At 35.1% G+C, this 22,393-nt stretch overlaps 2 protein-coding genes across 2 annotated transcripts; one reads left to right on the forward strand and one right to left on the reverse strand.

Annotated features, from left to right (window-relative positions):
• Positions 1-3,803: 3,803 nt before the first annotated feature.
• On the forward strand, positions 3,804-13,087 carry LOC130828253 (flowering locus K homology domain). The gene is made up of 7 exons (XM_057694112.1): positions 3,804-4,018; positions 4,406-5,000; positions 9,982-10,237; positions 10,598-10,746; positions 10,837-11,109; positions 11,925-12,119; positions 12,571-13,087. The coding sequence occupies exons 2-7, from the start codon at positions 4,416-4,418 to the stop codon at positions 12,775-12,777; spliced, it is 1,665 nt and encodes a 554-aa protein (XP_057550095.1). The 5' UTR covers positions 3,804-4,018; positions 4,406-4,415; the 3' UTR covers positions 12,778-13,087.
• Positions 13,088-14,277: 1,190 nt separating this feature from the next.
• LOC130828254 (uncharacterized) lies at positions 14,278-22,137 on the reverse strand. The gene is made up of 2 exons (XM_057694114.1): positions 21,705-22,137; positions 14,278-16,811 (listed from the first exon to the last, which is right to left on the reverse strand). The coding sequence occupies exon 2, from the start codon at positions 16,711-16,713 to the stop codon at positions 14,488-14,490; it is 2,226 nt and encodes a 741-aa protein (XP_057550097.1). The 5' UTR covers positions 16,714-16,811; positions 21,705-22,137; the 3' UTR covers positions 14,278-14,487.
• Positions 22,138-22,393: the final 256 nt, after the last annotated feature.

Here is a 22,393-nt window from a genome sequence, read left to right on the forward strand (position 1 = left end):
GAAGAGTAAGAAGTTGGTTGTATTGATCAACTGTGAGGGTTGGTGAGGTAGTGCAGTTGTTGTTAGGATTGTCAGCTTGGACCATAGCCACAATCTTCTTGTTGTTCCAATTGTCTCTTGTAGAAGTATTTGGGAAACCATTCAATTTGTAACAACTTTCTTTTGTGTGACCTTGCTTTTTGCAGTAATTGCAGAATAAAAGGGGTTTGCGAGTATTGATGTTATTCAAACCATAAGGAGGAGGTTTATGGGGGTTATTGTGAGATGCAGAGGCAGTATGTGTTTTGGTATTATAAAACTTTTGCTTATTAACAGCAGCAAGGCCAATAACCTCATCAGTGGTAGAATTGAGATGGGAAACTAAATCAGAATGTTTCTCTTCTTGCATGATTAATCTATAAGCATAGGATATGCTAGGTAAAGGTTGTTGCATGAGTATATTACCTCTAATGGTTTTATAGGTAGGATTAAGTTTCATAAGAAATAGGATTAACCGTTGTTCTTCTTGCATTTTCAGTAATTTGCTGTTGATTCCACAAGTACAATTGGAACAATTACAAGTAGGTAGAGGATTAGAAGCGTCAAATTCGTCCCATAACATCTTAATCTTGGTGAAATAGGTGGATAGACAATCAGAACCTTGGTCAATATCAAAGATTTGTTGGGTGAGAGAATAGATCTGAGTTCCAGAAGTAATACCAAATCGCTCTTCAAGATTGTTCCAAATTTCTTGTGCAGTGGAGAAATATAATACGCTTCTAGCGATTTGTGGATCAAGAACTTTCATCAACCAAGAAATTATGGTACTATTAATTCTTTCCCAGGATTTGAAATTAGGATCAGTAGAAGTAGGTTGTGGGATTTGACCATTGATGAATGCAAGTTTATTTTTGGAAGAAAGAGTAATTGTAACAGATCTTTTCCAATCGTTAAATCCAGTGCCATTGAAGGGAATCGGAACCAGTAGAAGTTGAGAATCACTCGGATGAAGATAATAGGGTGAAGCTGGATCTTGAATAGGATCGAGAGGTTTGATGCCGGAATTGCTTGGAATGGCAGCCATGAGAAACGAGGAAGGAAAGGGGAAAAAGAGAAACAGAGAAAAGACAGAAGAAAAAAAAAATGTAGAGGGAAATTAAAAAAAAATGGTTACCAATGGGATTTTTAAGCATCTGATACCATGTTGAAGATGGAGGCTTAGTCCATTTGCAGAGAAATCAAGCAACAGAGAAGAAAACCAATATTATTGAAAAAGGAAAGTAAAAGTTAATAATATGATTATACATGAGTAATTGATATATATATATCAAGGAGAGACTAAAGAAAAAGAAAAATTAAACTAACTTTTTACAAAGGGGCTAAGTACATGTATTTATATCATCCTTTTTATTAGATTTAATAGGATTATATCTTATATTATTAACGATAAACAAAATTAATATATTCATCAATTCATCGAATTTTATATAGAAATATAAATAACTTAAGTACATTCAAATTATCTGTAATAAACAAGTACATCAAATCTTTACATTGATATAATTCTAAAACCATTACCAAAATTTATTGTTAAATACCATTGGAGTATTAATGATCTTTTATAATTAGATGAATAGCTTTACATTAAATATTAATCCTTTTATTAAGGCATACAAGATAAGCTTTTATTTATACTAATAAACCAATTAATATGTTCATCTATTCAACCAATTTATATAGAAATATAAATAACTCAAGTACATTAAAATTATATAGTCATATATATATTATAATCTAGAAAATTTTGTGCCGTGTGGTATTCATATACAACACAATTTGCCGCTTAAATTAATACAATTTTCATTTTCATATGTCTTTTTTCATTGAAACTATTAAATATCAATTAAATATAATTATATTGAAACTCTTAGTCTTCATCAATTTATCTTTTTTTTGTATAAACATACATATGCTAGAAAACAAAACTCTTGGTCTCCTAAATTTAATTATGCTGAAGATGAAAAGACAAAATTCTAAGATTTTTTGCTAGTGCCACATACATAGCTTGCCTTATTATATGATTGAATATCAAAATCTTCATTTAGTGCATCCACATACTTTAGAAAGAGTAGATGGTGTTTTAAGAGTTGAGTTTATTGATTATTTCAATTAGTATGAAAATTGAGATAAAACTGAAGAAAGATATGGGTTTTTGTTTCGTTGCTATATGAATATGCAATTTTATCTCATAACTTTTACAGGTGTAAATCTGGGATAAAATAAGATTTATAAATTGAGATCAAATTTTGAATAGTTGATTGGAAATGAAATGGAAGCAAAGTGAAAGAAAATATTGATGAATTTTATGTATTGATGTTTAATTTGTATTATAGTTAGTTGATATTTTGTATTATACTTAGTTTGATATTTTTTTGGTTATGTTAAAACTTTATAGATATTATTGTTCAAAATAACATTTGTATTAATTTAACAACAAAGTCTAAATTAATATTACATTTTTTTAATAAAATAGTTCTATAATCAAATACCTAGTATGTAATAAAACAAGTACATTGAATATCATCATCATCATCATACCAGTGTATCCCGCCCATAGAAATACCATGGTCAGGGTTTGGGAGGGAAGGAGTGCGGCAACCCATACCTATAAAGGAGGATGCAACCAAATAATCCCCCGGTTCGAGATTGATCCACAAAATGATAGGTCCCTGCAATAAAGAAGGATTAGTGAAACTTATATTGCCAGCTTTTATCTTAATTTTTATCATATAAGCTTGGCCCTAAAACATAAAAAAGTGGAAATAATAAAATACATATAGATAAATAAAATAACTAGATAAAAACGAGTAAAAGAATTATATGTGAAAAGCAAAGACAAAAACAAGAACATCAACTGGTAGGCGAAAGAGGGTCAGTGGTCTAAGGCATGGATAAGGCGCCTTCAACTACTCCTATCCTTGGTCAGGTCCGCTGAGAGGTGTAGATCATGCAAGTCTTTTTTATTTGTTCTTCCCACGTTTTTCCTCGGTCTTCCTTGACTTCTCTTACCCTCCACAATGATGCTTTCAATCCTACTCATGGGAGCGTCAAAAGTCTTTCTCTTCACATGCCCAAACCATCTCAATCTATAAGTCTTTCTCTTCACATGCCCAAACCATCTCAATCTATTTTCACGCATCTTTGCAGAAATAAGGACAACTCTTAGTTTCCGTCTAAACTCTTGGTTCTTAATCCTATCCATCATTGTGTTGCCGCACATCAAAACAAGTACATTGAATCTTTACTTTAATATAATAGCAATGTTAAACAAACGACGATTTAATTTATTCAAACTTAAAAATAAAATCTCTTTTTATTTTAGACACTTAAGAATGAATAACTAGAGAGATTAATATCACTATTTCATAACTAAGCATACTTAAGCTAGAATGAAGAAAAACTTATAAACATGGCTTTTACACATGTTATTTATTTATATGGTAATGAAATTTTGATCATAAAAAACTTATTTTGTTCATAATTTTTCACTGCCACCTAATACTAATTTTCCAAATGATACTGCTTTGTAATTAATTTTTTGAAAAATATAATTAAAATAAAACAATCATCATTATTAAGGCTTTCAAGAGATTTTCCGACTAAAATTAAACTAAAATTTTTATTATTTATTCTCACAACTTATTTTTTTTAAAGAATTCTCACAACGTATTTAATGACCTATTATTAAACTCACCCTAAAAATCAAATTTAAATTCAATTGTAGGAGTGACTCAAATTTAAATAGGGATATGATAAATCATAAATCATAAAATTATGGCCACAAAGCGAGGGCAAAGCTAAAAAACCAAAAAGAAAAGAGAGGAATATTCTATCGCTTTTGAAACTGGTCTCCCTGTTAAGATAAACCCTAGAAACCGCTTGTTAGTCGCACCAAGCTCACTTCTCTCTCCTCAAATTTCTTCAAACCCATTCAAATTTGAGGTTTTACCCCTTTCGTTACCATTCGAACTTGTAACTTGTAAGTGCCTCTTTCTATTTCAGTTTTTGTTTTGTTTTTAAAATTTTTTATTTTAGTGTTTTTAATCGTAATCCTTGAGTGTATTTTATGGTTTCTGCTTGCTTTTATTGAATAAATTTGTTTGTGTTTTCACTTTTTGTTTTTATTGGATTGGAATTCGATATTGTTGTTTTAATTGTATTTTTTTTATAAAAATTAATCTAGGGTTTATATTTTCTGTTCTTTCTCGTTTTCCCCTTTTCTTTAGGTTTTGAATTGGACTTATTGTAATCATTAAAAAGTTTGTTGAAGTGTGAAATTGTGTTGTTGAACTTCACTGGAGAGACTTTTGTTGTTTATTATTCCTCTTTCTGTGTTTTTGATTTTTTGTTGCTCTATTGTATTCAGAGAGGTAATAATGGCAGACACCGAGCAAAGTTTTGTTGAGAACAACGAGGAGCAAAATTTTTCGATGCAGGACCAGCATCATCTTACTAGTGATGAGTTTGACCAGCAAAATCTTTCTGGTAGTGTGCCTGAAGATTACCATTATACTGGTAATGATACTGATAACCAAAATTTGGGGATAAATGACCAAGGTTTTGCTTTGAATGAGACTGAAAACAATTATGGAGCTCTTTCTGAGCAAACTTTTGTTGAAAATGATAATGAACATACATTAGAGGGAGATGAAACTATCCATGAATTGGATGAGGATCAGCTGAAACAAGAATTTGTGGATAATGAAGCAAATGAAATGGGTAATGATCAAGAGAATCCACATTCTGAGAAAAAGGAGGAACATGAAAACAATTTGGCTGCTGCTGGCAGTGAAAAGAAATGGCCTGGGTGGCCTGGAGAGAGTGTTTTTAGGATGTTGGTACCTGCTCAAAAGGTTGGTAATATTATTGGGCGTAAAGGCGAGTATATCAAGAAAATTGTCGAGGAGACCAAGGCCCGCATCAAAATTTTGGATGGTCCACCTGGATCACAAGAGAGAGCTGTAAGTTTCTAGATTTATGTTTGATTTTTGCTTGTTATTGTCTTACTACCGTGCACGGTTTACCTCGATGATCTCACTTCAATTTTCGCAATGTAGCAAAGACAAAGACATAGAGTAGTATTTTGAGAGAGGTTGCTTGCTTGTTTATGTTGCTTTAATGTTTGTATCCTCTTAATATACATTGAATCTATGAATAATTAGGTTATAACACATTTGGTTTATGCCAATTGTTGTGAAGAGTGTTTTAATAAGATTAAGAATCTAACATTGAAGGGGGTATTGGAATATTAAAGAAGTTTAGTGAGTAATTGATGTTGATCACCATACTTTAGATGCTTGATATACGCACAACTCTGATGTAACTCCTCCGTTTGTATCCCTATGAGAAAGCATCATATGACTTAAAAGATGTGAGAACTTTTGGAGTCATATAGTGCAAACTTAGAGGAACAATGCGAGTATTACATAAATGATTATAGATGCTAAAAGCTCTCTTAAAACGTGATAAAATATCGCCTAATCATTATAACATAAATACTTGTTTTAAACTTCTGCTAGGGGATTGTAGAAGGAGAATATGAACATGAATAATGTTTGATCTAAGATCATTGAGAATCAGCGGAAGTAACTGTAGTCTTCTATAGTTCAACAACTTTTTAATTTTTATAATGGAAAATTATGATAAACACCTTGCAAAGAGTACTCTTAAAATGCATGATAAAATATCGCCCAAACATTTGAACATAAACATTTGTTTTAATCTCTGCTGGGGGATTGCAGAAGGAGAATGATGAACGTATATTGTATTTGTTAAAGATCATTGTGAATCAATGGAACTAACTAAAGTCTTCTATGATTCAATAACTTCTCTTGATTCATATAATGGAAAAATATCATAGACAACTAACAAAGAGTAAACTATGTAAAGATTTTGAAGCTAATTATCAGAAAAAGGTGTGATAATTTGTTGGATTCAATGTTCGGAAGAATCTTTCAGATATCAAATTTACTCCAAATGACAAAACCTGTGACATAATCATTGGGTCATGTAAACAATTTAGCAAAATTGAGGAAGCTCATTTTAAACCTAGATCATAAGCAATAACAATAGTCAACAAATTCAACACAAAATGTGAAAGAGGAACGTTGATATTGTGCAATAACCAAAGTGAGTATGTGCAGGTTTGCAAATTTTAAGGGTACAAATCAATCATCCATGCCACCCCATATATGAAGCATCACAGATCCAGATTGCAGAGATCAATTTGAGCATTACAAGTGCTGAAAAAAGTGTTTATTTGGTTTGAAAGAGTTGTATTTTGTACATATACCCATACCAAGAAGCTATGCACTGTTTTCTGGAAATCAGCGCCTGGATGGCTGATTTCATGTCAAGCATTGTTCATCTCTGTTGAAGAATTTCCTCTACCATGCTTATGATCATTGGCCATAGCAGAGGTGCTTTTTGAGCTTCTTTACCCCGTTATTAACCAAATTGAATAAAAATCAAAGAAGTATAAACTGGAAGAAGAATTTCACTAGGGTAAACTTTTGATTGCGAAATTTTGAAAATATATTGAAACCAAATCACCAACTTTATGATATGCCACGATGTTTGGTGACTAAAACATATATTAGGAAAAACACAAAATGTAAAATCATAAAACTAGCCTAGTAAAGTTGTGTACCCAATTGATCTGTAAGTAAAGTTGTGACGGTATTTGATCGGTAACAAGCAGACATCTACTAAAACAATCCTTAAACTCTATAAACACAATGCTCACATCCTGTCAAAGTTTAATAGATGTGTAATGATGTAATGAAAATATCTATGGGAATATATCTTACACAAAATGATTAACTGACATGATTTATCTGAAGTTATTCTTAAAGATTTACTATTGCTATAAATCTTTGGCTTATAACAATTGACGGCTGGGCACATTTAAAATTTTGTTAGGAGCTCACTGCTTCAAGTGAAAATGCTGATGTTGGTAGTAGTTGGGATGTATTTATATGGTATGCGGGTTTAATGTTGTGCTATAAGGGTTTTACTGATTGGTTCAGGTTGAATGGTCTTGGGTTTGAGTTTTTAGTATTGATAAAAATGGATCATTCTTGATTCATATTTTGAGGAAAAGAGTGTGCAACTGTAAGCCATTCGAGTTTTGACTTAGTGATTTAGTTCTCTTCTAAGAGATTAACTGATATCATAGGAAAGGTTAAAGACTCTAAGGATAACCAAATTATTGTTTTTTCAGTTATATTAGGGTTATGTGAGAGATTGATGTACAATGACACATTGACTTTGCCTGTTAGGATTTAATCCGGAGGATGCTCTGATATGTATTGTGGTTACGACCTTAAAAAATAGTGTATCAGTTGAAGGACTGCTTGTCATTATAGATGAACCTGAAGTTAAGTTAAACCATATTAGTTTCTGGTTCATGAAGATGATTTACAGCCCTTTGAATGTGAAGTTGACATTGGTTGGATGCTTCTAGTGATGTGTTGATCCGAGTGTGCTAGCTTATATTTGTATTGAAGCCGCTTGTTAAATAGCGTTCTTTGGCATTTGCTTGCGTCAGTGTTTCTGCCCAGTCAATAGATAGAAACGTTAAATTTAAATATCATTTAATTTTCGCTTTTCAATTTCCAAGTTGTCATTTGTGATGGTGTGATTGCAACTGCATGAATCTTATGTGGGGATGTTGCACTGATGCACTTTGCAGAAAATTAGTACTGACAGTTGCAATTACTAAGTTGCAATTACTATTCAAATTTAATTGAACATTCTGAAAATTTTACCTAGGGCTTTTTGGAAAGCTTTTGCTGAATTTATAGACAAGAGTCTTTGAAACAAATGATGTATGAAGTTTTTTGTACTTAATGGGGCAAAATCAATATCTATGTTTCTCTCTGCTCTCATTCTTTGGGTATCTTGGCCGCGTAAGTTCAATTGTTAGCAAGCTTTGTTTTGAAGTTGTCTAACTAAACCCTTCTAAGATTGCAATATAATTATAATCAACGAAAGTTAATTGAATCATGCCAAATTGGGCTACTTTTACACATACGTCTCTCAAAAATGTGTTATTATTGTAATTAGTGGTGTTAACTCAAAATTTTTAACCCGACTTTGTGACCCAATTTTTTTGTTTTCATAAGGAATCAAGGCTAGTTATCTACACCACAACCATATGTTAACCCAAGAGAGTGGATATTCAAGTGGAAGATCATCGATGTTTGGAGTTTGGATAACTGCAATCGAAATGGTCATATGCACTCATTTTTAATAATCCAAACTCAAATTATATCTTCAATCGACACTACGCTTGAAACTCGTAATTGGATTATGACCGACACGACTAGGATTAAGATTGGCTTATTGAATAACCAACTTGAATAGTAAATGAATAAATTGATGCGAAAAATACTAAAATGGTGTGAAAAATCATTTTTTTATCAACTTCATTTTGAGTTGAACCAATCGTTAACAAGTTCATCTATCTTGAATTCAAGATGCAAATGTTAACAAGCGCATATATGACATGATTTGGATAGTCAGTGATCTGCTTCAAAGCTTTCGAGTGATGATTTACTCTTATATAACACTAATCAATTGTTTATTCTTTTCAGCAAATGTTATTTGTTAATTGGTATTGTTATGTATAAAAATGTACAATATTGCTTATATTTTTTTAGTGAATTTTGCTAAAGTTTGATTTCTATAAACTCCGCCTATCTTTTCTTAACCGAATTCGATTTAACTTGATACTCATCCCAATTCACATGTTGAAAATGAATCTTAATCGTCTTGATTTTATATTGAGATAAATTGGCTTAGTCGACATATTTGTTGCTGACCATAACTGGTGATGCTCCACCATAGCCCTAACCGTAACTCAACTGTCCCCAAATTAGACTAGAAGTTCCACCGAATCTCAACCGAATTGAATTGCAACCAACTTATACCCAGAAAAGAAGCAAATGCACAAACTCTGTTTGAGACTGAGAGTTAAGTTTACTATTTGAAAAACTTTGTGATATCATATAATGTGGATTTTGCGTTGCAGTCAACATCTACTTAGATTCGTTGATCTTAAAGAAGAAATCATTGTGATGTTTCTTGACACATAGTGTGTTGGCCCTTTAGTCATTGTATTTGCATGTCCATCTGCTTCGGAAAGAGCATGAACAAAATTGTAATTATACATGTAACTTAATACTAACGTTGAGTCGAGTCCTATTTAAATGTCCTTAATTTGATTCTCTTTTGGGTTATTTTGCTGCATTATTTTTTGAGGCTGCATTAATTAGTTTGCAGCATGTTGGATTTCGAAGTTTTTCTGTCTGGCTGTGATGCGATGGTGTATTGAAGTTGAGTAGAGTAATTACCAAGTAGTTTGCAAGTGCAAAACCTCGGATAGGCATTGGTTATGGTGGAAGCTCCATTTTTTCCATCAATGCTGATTTTTCGGTTGATGCTGGCAATATTTTGCCCTATGCAAGTAACTAGTAATAATTGATAAATCTTCTTCTGTTGCTAATTTCTTTACTTAGGCTCTTTGTGTTGCTAATTTCAAACTTTGGTGTTGTTTTAGAGAGGTGCAAACTCTTTAGGGCATGTCTTTAGTTCCCTTGTCGTGAAGATGTCTTTTTAAATCTCCGAGTTCTGCAAAGCTTAATGAAGATGTCTTTTTAGCCTGTTGTTGGACATGGGAAGCTTAGGGTAAGCTGAAGTGTGCTGAAGATTATGTTCCTTGTGACCTGGGGAGTGAGTGAACGACTTCCTTTTTGGCGTTTGCCACTTCATGTGGAGTCGCCCCTTAGTTTTTGATGTATTTACTATTTTTCTGATTTTGCAATTTTATACATTTGGAGATTGACTCTTCAAGTAATTCTGAGTTTGATATATGTACTGTTGAAAATTTGGTGGATGGTCTATTTGTCGTTCTGTATGCTTACTCGTTTCTGGTTTTAGGTGATGGTCTCAGCTAAGGAGGATCCAGATGCTTCTTTTCCACCTGCAATGGATGGACTTTTGAGGGTTCACAGGCGTATTGTGGATGGATTGGATGCTGATTCTTCCCAGGGTCAGACTCCATCTGCAGGAGGCAAGGTGTCAACAAGGTTGTTAGTTCCCGCTTCCCAGGCAGGCAGTTTGATTGGAAAGCAGGGAGCTACTGTTAAATCAATCCAGGAATCTGCAAGTTGTATTGTTAGGGTTCTTGGGCAAGGTAATATTGAAATCTGTTTCAGCTGCTATAATTCAGTTTTTGAAGGGCACAATCTTTTGTAATGCACTAACAAACAGCAGAGATGTTTTTTTTTCTTGAAAAAAAATAAAAAAATTTAATCATTCTTATTATTATTTTTATTTTTTTCTCTGCTTAATCTCGGATAAATGAGTTTTCATTTGCAAGTTCTGTTTGCTGTATCCTAATTTTTTTTTGTTATTCCCTCGTGTCTTCCTCACACTTGTTCTATAATTTCTGTTCTCGGTTAAGTTTCTTTGGTGGGTGGGGTGGGGTCGGTTATCCATTCATCAACAATACCATTTTCAAGGCTATAGTAAACCTGACCAAGTATTGCTGCAGAGGACCTTCCTGTTTTTGCTCTTCAAGATGATCGAGTGGTTGAAGTAGTTGGGGAAGCTGTGGAGGTTCACAAAGCAATTGAACTTATTGGTCAACATTTGAGGAAGTTTTTAGTTGATCGAGGCATCATATCCGTTTTTGAAAAGCAGGTAATTATTCACTCCTATTGTCAAAGTTGTAATCTGTTTATACAAATGTCTTTTAACATTTTAACTTCTTATGGGCCGACATCCATTCAGATGCAAGCACACAATTCACCTATGGAACATATTCCACCCCAGCCTTGGGGTTCCCATCATGGTCATCCACCAAGTGGGGGCAGTGGACTTGGAGGCTATGGTATGCAATACATGCCACCACCACGCCAAATGGACAATTACTATCCACCTGCCGAGATGGCACCCCCACCTGATAGGCAACCTCACCAAGGAATATCAGCTTATGGAAGAGAGCCTCCAATTGGTGTCCATGCTTCATCTAATACTCAACCAGCACCATCTTTGATCACACAGGTCTTTACTTGTCTGCCTCTGTTTTATTGATCTAGAATGCAATTGGATTCCTCTGTTGTGTCAAACTACAATATGTCTATTCTCCAAAATTAAATGATTACTTTACTTGTCTGCCTTTGGGTCCCCATGATGGTCTGTTTTATTGGCTTGTAAACTTGATATGAGCAAAGTTCTATTCTCCAAAATTAAATGATTACTTTAGTTGTATTAGATTTTATAATGATTCCTATGCCATTTTATGTTTGTTTCAGAGATGTATTAGCTATATATAATATGTTCCTTGTGGTTGTGGTGACGTTGGTTTATGTGGTGTTAAATTATTCATTTATTTCTATTTTTATATCAAGATATTATCCCCAGGCAGTGCATAACTGTTTACTTGAGAAATCCAACCCGAAGTATCCTTCCAATATGACAATGCAAAACAATAAAGGACAATGAAATCTTTGTTCCTTAGACCTAGTTTACATTAAGTATGGTTGGCATGTCCAAATTAGTGGTAGACTATGAATCTGCTCTTTATTATGAAATGTAAATTTTGAGACCATGATCTATCTGAAGCTAAAATGAACCTAATCTGAAATAGAAAGATAAACCTGATAAAACCCAAAAACAAACTCACTTCTTGACTTACAAAAGTTATTACACCTTTTATACCGTCTATATTCATATCCTTTTACTATTGTGATAATATGGTCAAATATTAGCTGAGGTTGGAAGAACCATGGGCCAGCTTCTTAGTGATCATTTTTTTGGTGCCCATCCCTCGTATAATTAATTCAAACAATTGATTTCTCTATATTATCATGTTGCAGCTTACGCAGCACATGCAGGTCCCATTGATATATGCAGATTCTGTGATTGGGGCTAACGGTGCCACTGTTAGCTACATTCGACGGGCTAGTGGAGCAACTGTCACCATACAGGAGACAAGAGGTGTTCCTGGAGAAATGACGGTCGAGATAAATGGAACTGCATCGCAAGTTCAAGCAGCTCAGCAACTCGTACAGGTGATGTATCATATGACTATTATGTTTGGACAGTGCACTCTTTTCTGGTTAAAGTGTTTTTACCTTGGTCTGTGATACCTCTATTCGCTTCACTTGCTTACACCATATCAATTTTTATGCGTTTTGAGTTTTCTGCCTTAGAGGAGGTTCTTATACTATATATGTCTAGCAGTAAAGCCTCACTTTTAACGGAAAAATCTGTTGACTGAGTGAGATTTTTGATCCTGTTTAGCCTGCAGTATTTCTGTACTTTAATGTCAGTTCAGACTTAATGGGTTTGTGATGAACACCACTAGAAATATCGAGGAAATTTATCCTTTAACTTGAATCTAAAGGATGGCTAATTCTGGAAAATGGTGTCTTACAAGCACATATTTATAAGCCATAAGCCATAGTCTTTTCGATTTTCTGTTTTTCTGCGGGTGTTATAATGTATGTGCTTGGCTTGCAGAATTTCATGGCAGAGGCAGCGGCGGCGGCAGCGGCAGCAGCAGCCGCACCAGCTCAAACTGTTGGTGCCGCAGACCAGGTTTACAGCCAAGGATACAGCTCATATGCAGCTCCCGCATCAGTTTATGGAACTACACCGGCTAGTGCTGGACATGCAACACAACCTGGATCTTATGGGTCGGTTTATGGTGGAAGTTATGGATACTAGATCTGGGCAGTTTACTTTGGTTCTATTAGATTTAGATTGTTACTGAATAAAGAGATTAAGTTTAAGGTTACAGTACTGTGTTAAGTTTAAATTATGACTACAAAATGTTTTAAAATTCTTTTAAGATCATGTAGTCGAACTGCTTGTTTAGACATGGGCTGATCTGATTTGTAATTTAGGCTTTTGTGTCGAAAGTAGTGTAGTCAGCCATTCTGTTATGGAACAGGTTGATTGAGATTACTACTTCTGACCTTTGAACTTGATTATTGTGTGTCTTTTACTCTCTTTATTGCTCACGGAGTTAATTGCATATGACTGTACTTATTATCTATTTGCTTATAGCCAAAATTCGGAAGCTTTATGTTCAAAGATGTAGTTTATCTCATGATATCTGTTCAAGTGAGGCAAAAAAAGCACATTTTCCTCCTAGATTTTTTACTTTTGGAGAGATTTATAGGTTAACAAAACTAAGGAACTATAAGATGTTGACTTAAAAAGAAATTTTTTGGAAAATTTTACATGGACCAAAGTTTTTAATTTTAATCTAGATGGTGATTTCGAGTTTTTAGCTTTTTCATGGTCATCGTGGATAAAGGTTAAGTAGTGGGTTAAATTAGCAAGCGAGAATTATGTTTGGATTTGATTCACTATTTTCCAATTCTTCAAATTGGATCAAAATAGTAGGTTAGAACTATAATTGGATTTAACCTGCTCTTTAATTTTTCTAATAAGATCCTTTTCAATTTAAGCCACACAATGAAATTGTGAAAAAGAGTAATAGAGAGGAGAATTAGACAAGAAACGGTGATTAGAGAGAACCAATTCGGTTTTATGCCAGGAAGGTCAACCATTGAGGCAATTCATGTTTTGAGGAGACTGATGGAAAAATATAAGGAGCGAAAGAAAGATCTGCATATGGTGTTCATTGACTTGGAGAAAGCGTAGATAGCATACTACGACGTGTCATTTGGGATAGCCTCAAGGCTAGAGGTATTTCTTCAGTGTACATCGAGGCTATACGGGATATGTATGACAGAGTTTGGACAAACATCCAAACTCCGGTGGGGATAACAGAACCTTTTCCGGTTAAAGTTGGACTACATCAGGGATCGACTCTAAGCCCTTTCATTTCTACTGTCATTATGAAAGAGATTTCTAAATCTATTTGGGAGACGGTACCGTGGTGCATGCTATTCGCTGACGACATAGTGCTGGTAGCAAAAACTAGAGAGGAGGTTAGTAATAAATTGGATGAGTTGCCAGGAGACTCCTTTGACCACGTTCTCCTTTATGGGTATGAGTTGCCGGTGTCCTTCCCTCCCCAGACCCTATCCATAGTTTTTCTATGAGCAGGATACACTGGATAGGAAGATGATGATAATTGATCATTTTCAATTTAGGTGTCATTTAAAAGTTAACATGTCTAATCACATATATACTCGTGTTCAATTGATTTTTTCTCATAGTTTAAAAAAATTACATGGTTTGATCAAATCAAATTCCAACAAACTAATGAGGTAGAAATTTGAATCTAAGCATTTAACATTATAAAATAGTAATAAGGTTTTTCTTTACATTGCATTATTCACTAAAAATAGGTATATAACATGTGATACTCATGCATTTTTGTTCACAATTTCTCCCTAATAACAGGCAAGACACTATATTGAGTAGCTATTCTAGTTAAACTAAAAATGTGGCATAAATACTTCATATAGGTGCTGCACATGTAGTTCTGAAATGGCCTGTCTGATTGCAGCGGCTACAATGCACAACCCGCTTTACACGACCACGATCTTCAGCTCGAACTCTCTTCTTTCTCGGTCTTCCAGGTGGACGAAGAGACTTGGGTGGGTTTATGATTACCTCGACAGATTTGCTGCTATCTGAGGCCGCTTCAGTCATCTCCTTCCATAAGGACTTGTCTGGGATCGGATGGATAGTCTGAGAGTAGGTTTTCCTATAAGTCGTGACAGTGAAACAACTTTCTGTGAAACGATGAACATTCTGCCTGCATGAAAGAAGCGCTGCCACAGCATGGGCACACGGCAGCCCATACAGCTGCCATCCTCGACAAAGACAGCATCGGTTTCTAATATCCACAAAATTTGATCCTTCATGGGTTATAACTTCGAATTCCGCCTCATTAGCACGAAGTACTTGATAAGAACGAGCACGCTCAATCGCCTCTGCAACACACCGTTCAGCAGTAGGAACAAGTATCGATGTCCACTGCATGCTTGTCTCACGTCGTTCGTTAAACCATGTCATTAGCTGTCTCCGTATGCACTCCATCATCTGAATGATAGGAAGCCCGGAAGCTTCCAGAAGCCAGCTATTTAGCGATTCCACTATGTTGGCAGTCAGATGCCCGAATCGAGTGCCTTCAAAATAGGCTGTAGCCCACAAACGAGAAGGAACTTTTCGAATCCAATATGCAGCGTCTGGTGATATCTCTTCGATTTCGAGAATTTTTGCCTCAAATTCGATAATAGTGAGTGCTTGAGCAGCTTCCCATAAAAGATTGACGAGCATGGTGTTATTGAACTCTTTACGGAAGCTTTCACTCAAATGGCGCATGCAAAATCCATGAAAAGCAGTAGGAAAATTCGCTTCCACGCCTTCCACAATAGCCTCTTGCCTGTCAGACAAAATGGTGAGCCTTGGCATGTTTTCGGTATTCACCTCGAGAAGATTGTGAAGTTCTGACAGAAACCACATCCAATTCTCGTCATTTTCCTCATCGACTACACCAAAAGCCAAAGGAAAAAGAGCTCCATCCCCATCAAAACCAGTGGCCAACAACAAGGTACCCAAGTACTTGCTTTTCAAATAGGTTCTATCAAGCCCAATAAGGGGCCGACAAGCATTTAGGAAACCATAAATAGATGCTTGGAATGAAACAAAGAGCCGCTGAAAGCAATTGTCAGCTGCATTACCATAAACAGAAGCAATACTACCAGGATTTGTAAGTTTAATTTGCTCACAATATTGGGGTAAAAGTCGATATCCTTCTTCAAAGGATCCACGCATAGCTGCCATGATACGCTCCTTTCCCCGCCAGGCTTGCTTGTATGACAAGGTGATCCCGTGTATGCGATGGATCTCTTCTAGTATTTCCTTGGGTCTATAATTAGGATTCTCTCTCAAACGTTGTTCGACAGAGTTTGCCACCCACTGAACTGATGCTTGCTGGTGGCCAAGATGACCTATACCGTTGCATGTATGAACCTCATGAAGAGTCCTGATTGTGAAAGTAGGAACTGCGGGAAGCTTTGCAGCATGGACACGCCAGGGGCATCCTTCCGCTGCACATTTTGCTGTGAAACGAGTTTTATCAGATTTGATAGTCTGCATTTCAAAGTGTAGAGCAATTGCAGTATCCCTTAAAGCCCTGCGACAGCTCTTGACATCCGGGAATTCCTGTCCCACATGAAGCTCATGGCCAGGGCTAACAACCAGAGCACGAGCTTGAACAACATGATCAGAATCAAGTACATACTCTGGCTCCTGAACATCAAGATCATCGACAGCTTCAATAGCCATTTCATTGCTCTGAACTATATCTAATTCCAAATTCTCATCTAGATCATGATTGCTTGTAACAGCTAGTTCATTGTGCTCTATTAAAGCTAACTCGTTTTGGGAAGAAAAATCATGGCAATCATGACTAGGCTTACGCTCCATGAGCAAGTTATTACCTTGCTCATAATGATCATCACTCGGTTCAACATCATGGCTCTGTTCCAAAGCCAGTTCATCTTGGTTGTGGGAGTGTCCTAGATCCAGTTCCTGCTCATGCTCTTGTCCCATAACCAAATCATGTTTGTGAGTATGTTCAAGACCTATGCTATGATTATGTGCATGCACTAACTGCTTGTCATGACCTAAATCCCCTCCATGATTTTTTCCATGGATCAACTCATGGTTCGCCATAACTGAAGACTACCAGTTGCAATCTTCAGAACCACAATCAAAATAGAAAGCAACTGAACTAGCTTCAACAATGTTTAGTCACCAATGCCATCAACAGTCTGCGAGACAGAATAAACAAAACACATAAGGAAGTCATCACACGACACTAGAATCTAAAACAGTAACATGCTCAGAACACATAATGAGCAGATAGCCAATCATCACAAGCAATATACTGAGCCTACATACTACCTAGAAGCAGCAAATGACCCCCACTGGGTTGAAGCCATGAAAAACCATTGGCTGCAATTGAAACTGCGACACTTCCAACTAGGGATGGCAATGGGTACTGGACCCGACCCGGATCCGTGGATCCGTATCCGTTTTCACGGATCTGGGTCCTAAAAATATAGACCCGTCGGATCCGGGTCGGATACGGGTCCTATTTAATTTCACGGGTCCGGGTCCGGGTCTGGGAAAAATACCCAGATCCGGACCCGCGGATCTAAAGGATCCGTTTTTTTAAATTTTTTTTTTTTTTTTTTTTATATCAATATCATTAATTCATTATTCACTACTCTTTTGAACCGCAGCACTGCAAGTCATCCTCTCCTAGTCTCCAGACTTCAAGTTAAGAACCCTACCTACGTTCTCTAATCTCTTCTTCTCCTCCAGTGCCGCACAGCCGCAGCAGGCCAGCAGCCATCCTCTCCACTCTCCAGACTTCAAGTCTCCCTCGCTCCCTCTGCTTTGCAATCTGCATCGACCCTCAGCTCAGCCAGCGCCCAGCGGCCATACAGACAGCGGCCCAGCAGCAGCAGGTTTCGATTTTCGAAATGCAAAACCTAGTTTTTTTTTTTTTTTTTTTTTTTTTTCCTACATTACTTTTGATTTATGTTGAGTAGTAGATATATGTCTAATGTTGAGTTTAGTGGTTGATTTATTTAAGTTTGGTGCTTGATTTATGTTGATTTATGTGGAGTTCAATGGTAAATTTTGATTTATGTTGATGTATTTGAGTTTAGTTGTGTTTAGTGGTTGATTAATGTTGATGTATTTGAGTTTAATTGTGTTTAGTGGTTGATTAATGTTGATGTATTTGAGTTTAATTGTGTTTAGTGGTTGATTAATGTTGATGTATTTGAGTTTGGTGCTTGATTTATGTTGATTTATGTTGAGTTCAATGGTAAATTTTGATTTTTGTTGATGTATTTGAGTTTAGTTGTGTTTAGTGGTTGATTAATGTTGATGTATTTGAGTTTAATTGTGTTTAGTGGTTGATTAATGTTGATGTATTTGAGTTTAATTGTGTTTAGTGGTTGATTAATGTTGATGTATTTGAGTTTGGTGCTTGATTTATGTTGATTTATGTTGAGTTCAATGGTAAACTTTGATTTTTGTTGATGTATTTGAGTTTAGTGTTTGATGATGACTAGTAAATTTATCACAGTGTATTGTTGAGTTTAGCAAATGGATAATCAAAATGATGGAATTGATGGTGCTTCTAGTCAACCTATTGAGCATCATATTCATGAATCATATGGGGAATTTGAGGGTAATGTTGATGTTCAGAATGAATCTACTGAACAAAGTAGTGCTAAAAGTAAGAAATTAACTTCAGAAGCATGGACTTATTTTGATCTTGTACATGTAAATGGTGTACAAATGGCAAAATGTAAGACTTGTAAGAAAATACTTTCCTACAAAGGAAGTAGTGGAACTTCACATCTTCTTAAACATGCTAAAAAAACATGTTCAAGTAGACATTTAAACCTTGCATCTAATCAATCACAATTAAAAGTGAAAAGAGAAATCGATGGATCTACTTACTTAGCAGTTAATGAAAAGCCAAAGAAAGTGGTTTTTGATCAAGAAGTATCAAGGAAAGAATTGATGAAAATGGTGGTAATGCATGAGTATCCTTTATCAATGGTTGACCACATAGGTTTTAGAAACTTTGTGAGGAGTTTAAATGACAACTTTAAGATGATTTCGAGAAACACATTGAAAAATGATGTGATAAAAACGTACAACACCGAGAGGAGCTCTCTTAAAGTCTTGCTTGAGCGTAATGAGGGTAGAATTGCAATAACAACTGACATGTGGACCGCCTCTACTCAAAAAAAAGGTTATATGGCTGTGACGTCACATTTCATTGATGAAGAATGGGTTTTACATAATAGAACCCTAAGGTAATTTATTTTCCTTTCATTTAAATTTCATTGCCAAGTTATGTGAATTTTATTTAATTTTGAATCCATGTTGGTGTGTGAATTTTGTTTAGGTTTTGTTATGTTCCATACCCACATAACAAAGGGGTTCTTGCCAAGATATTATTGGATTGTTTTTCCCAATTCACCTTGGAAAATAAAATCTCTTCTATTGTTGTTGATAATGCTACCACAAATGATGCAATGATGAATGTCTTGATGGATAAATTAGAAAGTAGTTCTTTAATGTTGAGTGGAGATTTTTTGCATATGAGGTGTAGTGCTCACATTCTTAACTTGATTGTGAGAGATGGTTTAGATGTCATTGATTCTGCTATTTGCAAAGTTCGAGATTGTGTTGCATTTTGGATGTCTACTCCTAAAAGAATTGAAAAGTTTGAGGAAGCTTGTCGCCTTTTGAATGTGAGTAAACCTAAAAGGGTGAGTCTTGATTGTAAAACTAGGTGGAACTCCACATATGATTTGCTTGACACTTGTTTGCCTTTTAAAGAAGTTTTTAATAAGTTGAAACGTCTACATAGAAGGTTGAATTTTGATGTGCCTAGTGATCATGATTGGCAAATGGCTACTCTTGTTTGTCAAAAGTTGGAAATATTCTACAAGGCAACTAAGGTTTTTTCTGGTAGAAATTATCCAACTTCAAATTTGTATTTTCGTAATGTTTGTGAGATTAAACTTGCATTAACTAAGTGGAGGGAAAATGACAATTGTGAGATTATTAAAAAAATGGCTGAGAAAATGGTAGAAAAGTTTGACAAATATTGGGATCATACTGATGAGCTTTTGGCCATTGCGGGCATTTTAGATCCGAGAAATAAGATGGATTGTGTGGTGCATTATTTTAAGAAACTCTATGGAGATGATGCCAATGCTAAAGTGGAAAGAGTAAGAAATACTCTTTATAATCTTTTCGATGAGTATAAAAGTCAATGTAATGTGAATGAAAGTTCTCCAGTGGAGACACAACTTGAGGATCTTGGTGATGAGGATGATTTCGCTAGGACTAAGAGACAAAAAATTGATTATGTGCCCATTAAAAGTGAAATTGATCAATACCTAGAGAGTCGTACTTTGCCGGAGAAAAATGATTTTAATATACTTGCATGGTGGAAGATAGACCAAACCTACCCAACTTTAAGAAAAATTGCCAAAGACATTCTTGCAATTCCTGTTTCATCGGTTGCTTCGGAAAGTGCATTTAGCACGGGTGGAAGGGTAGTAAGCGCTCACCGGTCTAGGCTTCATTCTCAAACAGTGGAGGCTTTGATGTGCTTGCAAAATTGGATGGTCGATGATGTCAAAGGTAATTTTATACTAATTTGCACATTTAGTCCATATTTTACTAACTAATGTAATTACATTTTTCGTTATTGAAGTTAATTTTGAAGGAACTTATGCTTGTTCAACTATCAACGAAGATGGTGAGGATGTGGAAATATTGGACAATCTTGATATGGTAATTATTTTGCGTTATAAATTTATAATCTTATATTGTAATTTTTAAATTTTTATAAATTGCATCTATTAATTAATTTTTTTTGGTTTGTAGGATATTGACGATGTTAGTGTTGAAGAATTTTGACAAATTGGGAACATTGGATGATTAAGATTTAAGAACATGAATGATTGACGAAGTTATTTTGAATGTGTTTGTTGGATATTTTGAAGACAATTTTAAGTTGTATAATGTTTTTTATGGTGATTCATTGTGAAATTATACATATTATTAACATTAGTCTATTAAATATCGCTTTAATTGCAATCTAAACATATTTAAAAAAAAAAAAAAATTAAAACTGGACCCGGATCCGGTACTGGATCCGCAGTACCCACGGATCCGGATCTGGGTCTTGTGAAATTGGACCCGCGGATCCGGGTCCGTATCTGGATCCTGCTCTTGAAAACGGATCCGGATCCGGGTCCACCTGGACCCGACCCGGATCCGACCCGTTGCCATCCCTACTTCCAACGTGCATAAAAATCCATAGATTGCTAGTGGGTTTTAAAGTTAAGCTTAAGTCTGATGGTTCACTTAAAGACTTCAAAGTAAAACTAGTAGCAAGGGACACAATCAGAATTATGGAGCGGATTAAGAAGAAACCTTTTCATTTGTTGTCAAAATGACAAGTTGCAGCAAGCAAGCAGTAACCAATATATCAATTAGATGTAAACAATGTCGTTTTACACGACCAAGTGTTCATAAAGATCAGAAGATGTCTTACAGAATTTTAAACCCGGTCAATATATGGCCTAAAACAAGCTTCAAGACACAAATTTGCAACGCTTGTTGAAGCTTATAGGCATCAAGGTTATTACACTCTCTTTATGAACAAAGTTGACACACACATCACTATAGTGACAGTTCATACAAATGATGTAATTGTTAGTTGAAATAAGCAATGACATATAACTCATCTTCATCAGATTTCACCATTAGTCAGTAAGCTTGATAAGTGATCAACATTCATTTGGAGTTTAAGTCTGATCCTGAAGTTTCTTCTTCCATGAAATTTTCTTGAAGGTTTTTTTGTGTGTGTGTGTGTGTGTGTGTGTCTGCTATTTGTTATAAAATACCAAGAAAAAGTGCAAATCATACTTCAAGGTAAAATTTATTATTGTCTAAAAGAATTCAACAAACTTCAAAATTCCAAATACCCAAGTGGCAATTCAAAGTACATTCCTCAAATGAACTTCAGTAAACAGAAAATTAGCTCAAACAATTAAGTGGGTATTACCATAAACAATAAAATGAATCAATAAAAAGACAATAAACAACAGTACCTTATGATCAACTAACCCTAACTCAGAAGATCCCAGCTTTGATCCATCAATTAAACTTCAAATTTCAGAAAAATTTGAACAGGGTATTTCACAATCATTGAAATACAGATCATAGAACCCAGATAGTAGATAATCTGACATAAATCTAGAAGAAAACCCAGAATCAGAATTGAATATTATTGAAGAAGGGACAGAAAAAAGGGAAGAGTTAACGGAAATTCGAAAGTGGGAGGAGAGAGAAAAATGGCGGGGAGATGATGAAATTAAAGAGAGTAAGAGAAGAAGGGTAATGAAGGAATTGAGGGAAAATGGAAAGAATTTACAAAGGGGCAAACAATAATGAGGAGAAGATTACTACAGATTGCAAAACGTCGGAGGGTTTAGATGGGAATTGCAGCTTAGGGTTGCAACAGGGCGATAAGGGGTATTTAGGTCAAATTTTGAGATTATTTTCAATTGACACCAATACCCCTCCTTATATATGAATTTATTGTTTTATTACTCGTTTTTTATTTGTCTCACTTTTATATGAATAACTCGTCTTGGATAAGACGATCTCATAATAAAACCGTCAATTTGGGCCGGTCTAATTTGTGCATGTAGCAATTTGAATATTTTTTTTGATCTTCTACCTTTAAGATCAAAATTGATAAATGTCCAAAAAATTAAAATGTTGTTACACGTGCTAA

The sequence above is a fragment of the Amaranthus tricolor genome, chromosome 12 (genome assembly GCF_026212465.1).
Source record: "Amaranthus tricolor cultivar Red isolate AtriRed21 chromosome 12, ASM2621246v1, whole genome shotgun sequence".
NCBI classification, from domain to species: domain Eukaryota; kingdom Viridiplantae; phylum Streptophyta; class Magnoliopsida; order Caryophyllales; family Amaranthaceae; genus Amaranthus; species Amaranthus tricolor.

Coding starts and splice junctions, on each gene's coding strand:
- LOC130828254 (XM_057694114.1), bottom strand. CDS start 16,713: ATGGCGAACCATGAGTTGATCCATGGAAAAAATCATGGAGGGGATTTA.
- LOC130828253 (XM_057694112.1), top strand. CDS start 4,416: ATGGCAGACACCGAGCAAAGTTTTGTTGAGAACAACGAGGAGCAAAAT. Junction 10,238..10,597: donor TGTTAGGGTTCTTGGGCAAG/GTAATATTGAAA, acceptor GTATTGCTGCAG/AGGACCTTCCTGTTTTTGCT. Junction 11,110..11,924: donor CACCATCTTTGATCACACAG/GTCTTTACTTGT, acceptor ATCATGTTGCAG/CTTACGCAGCACATGCAGGT.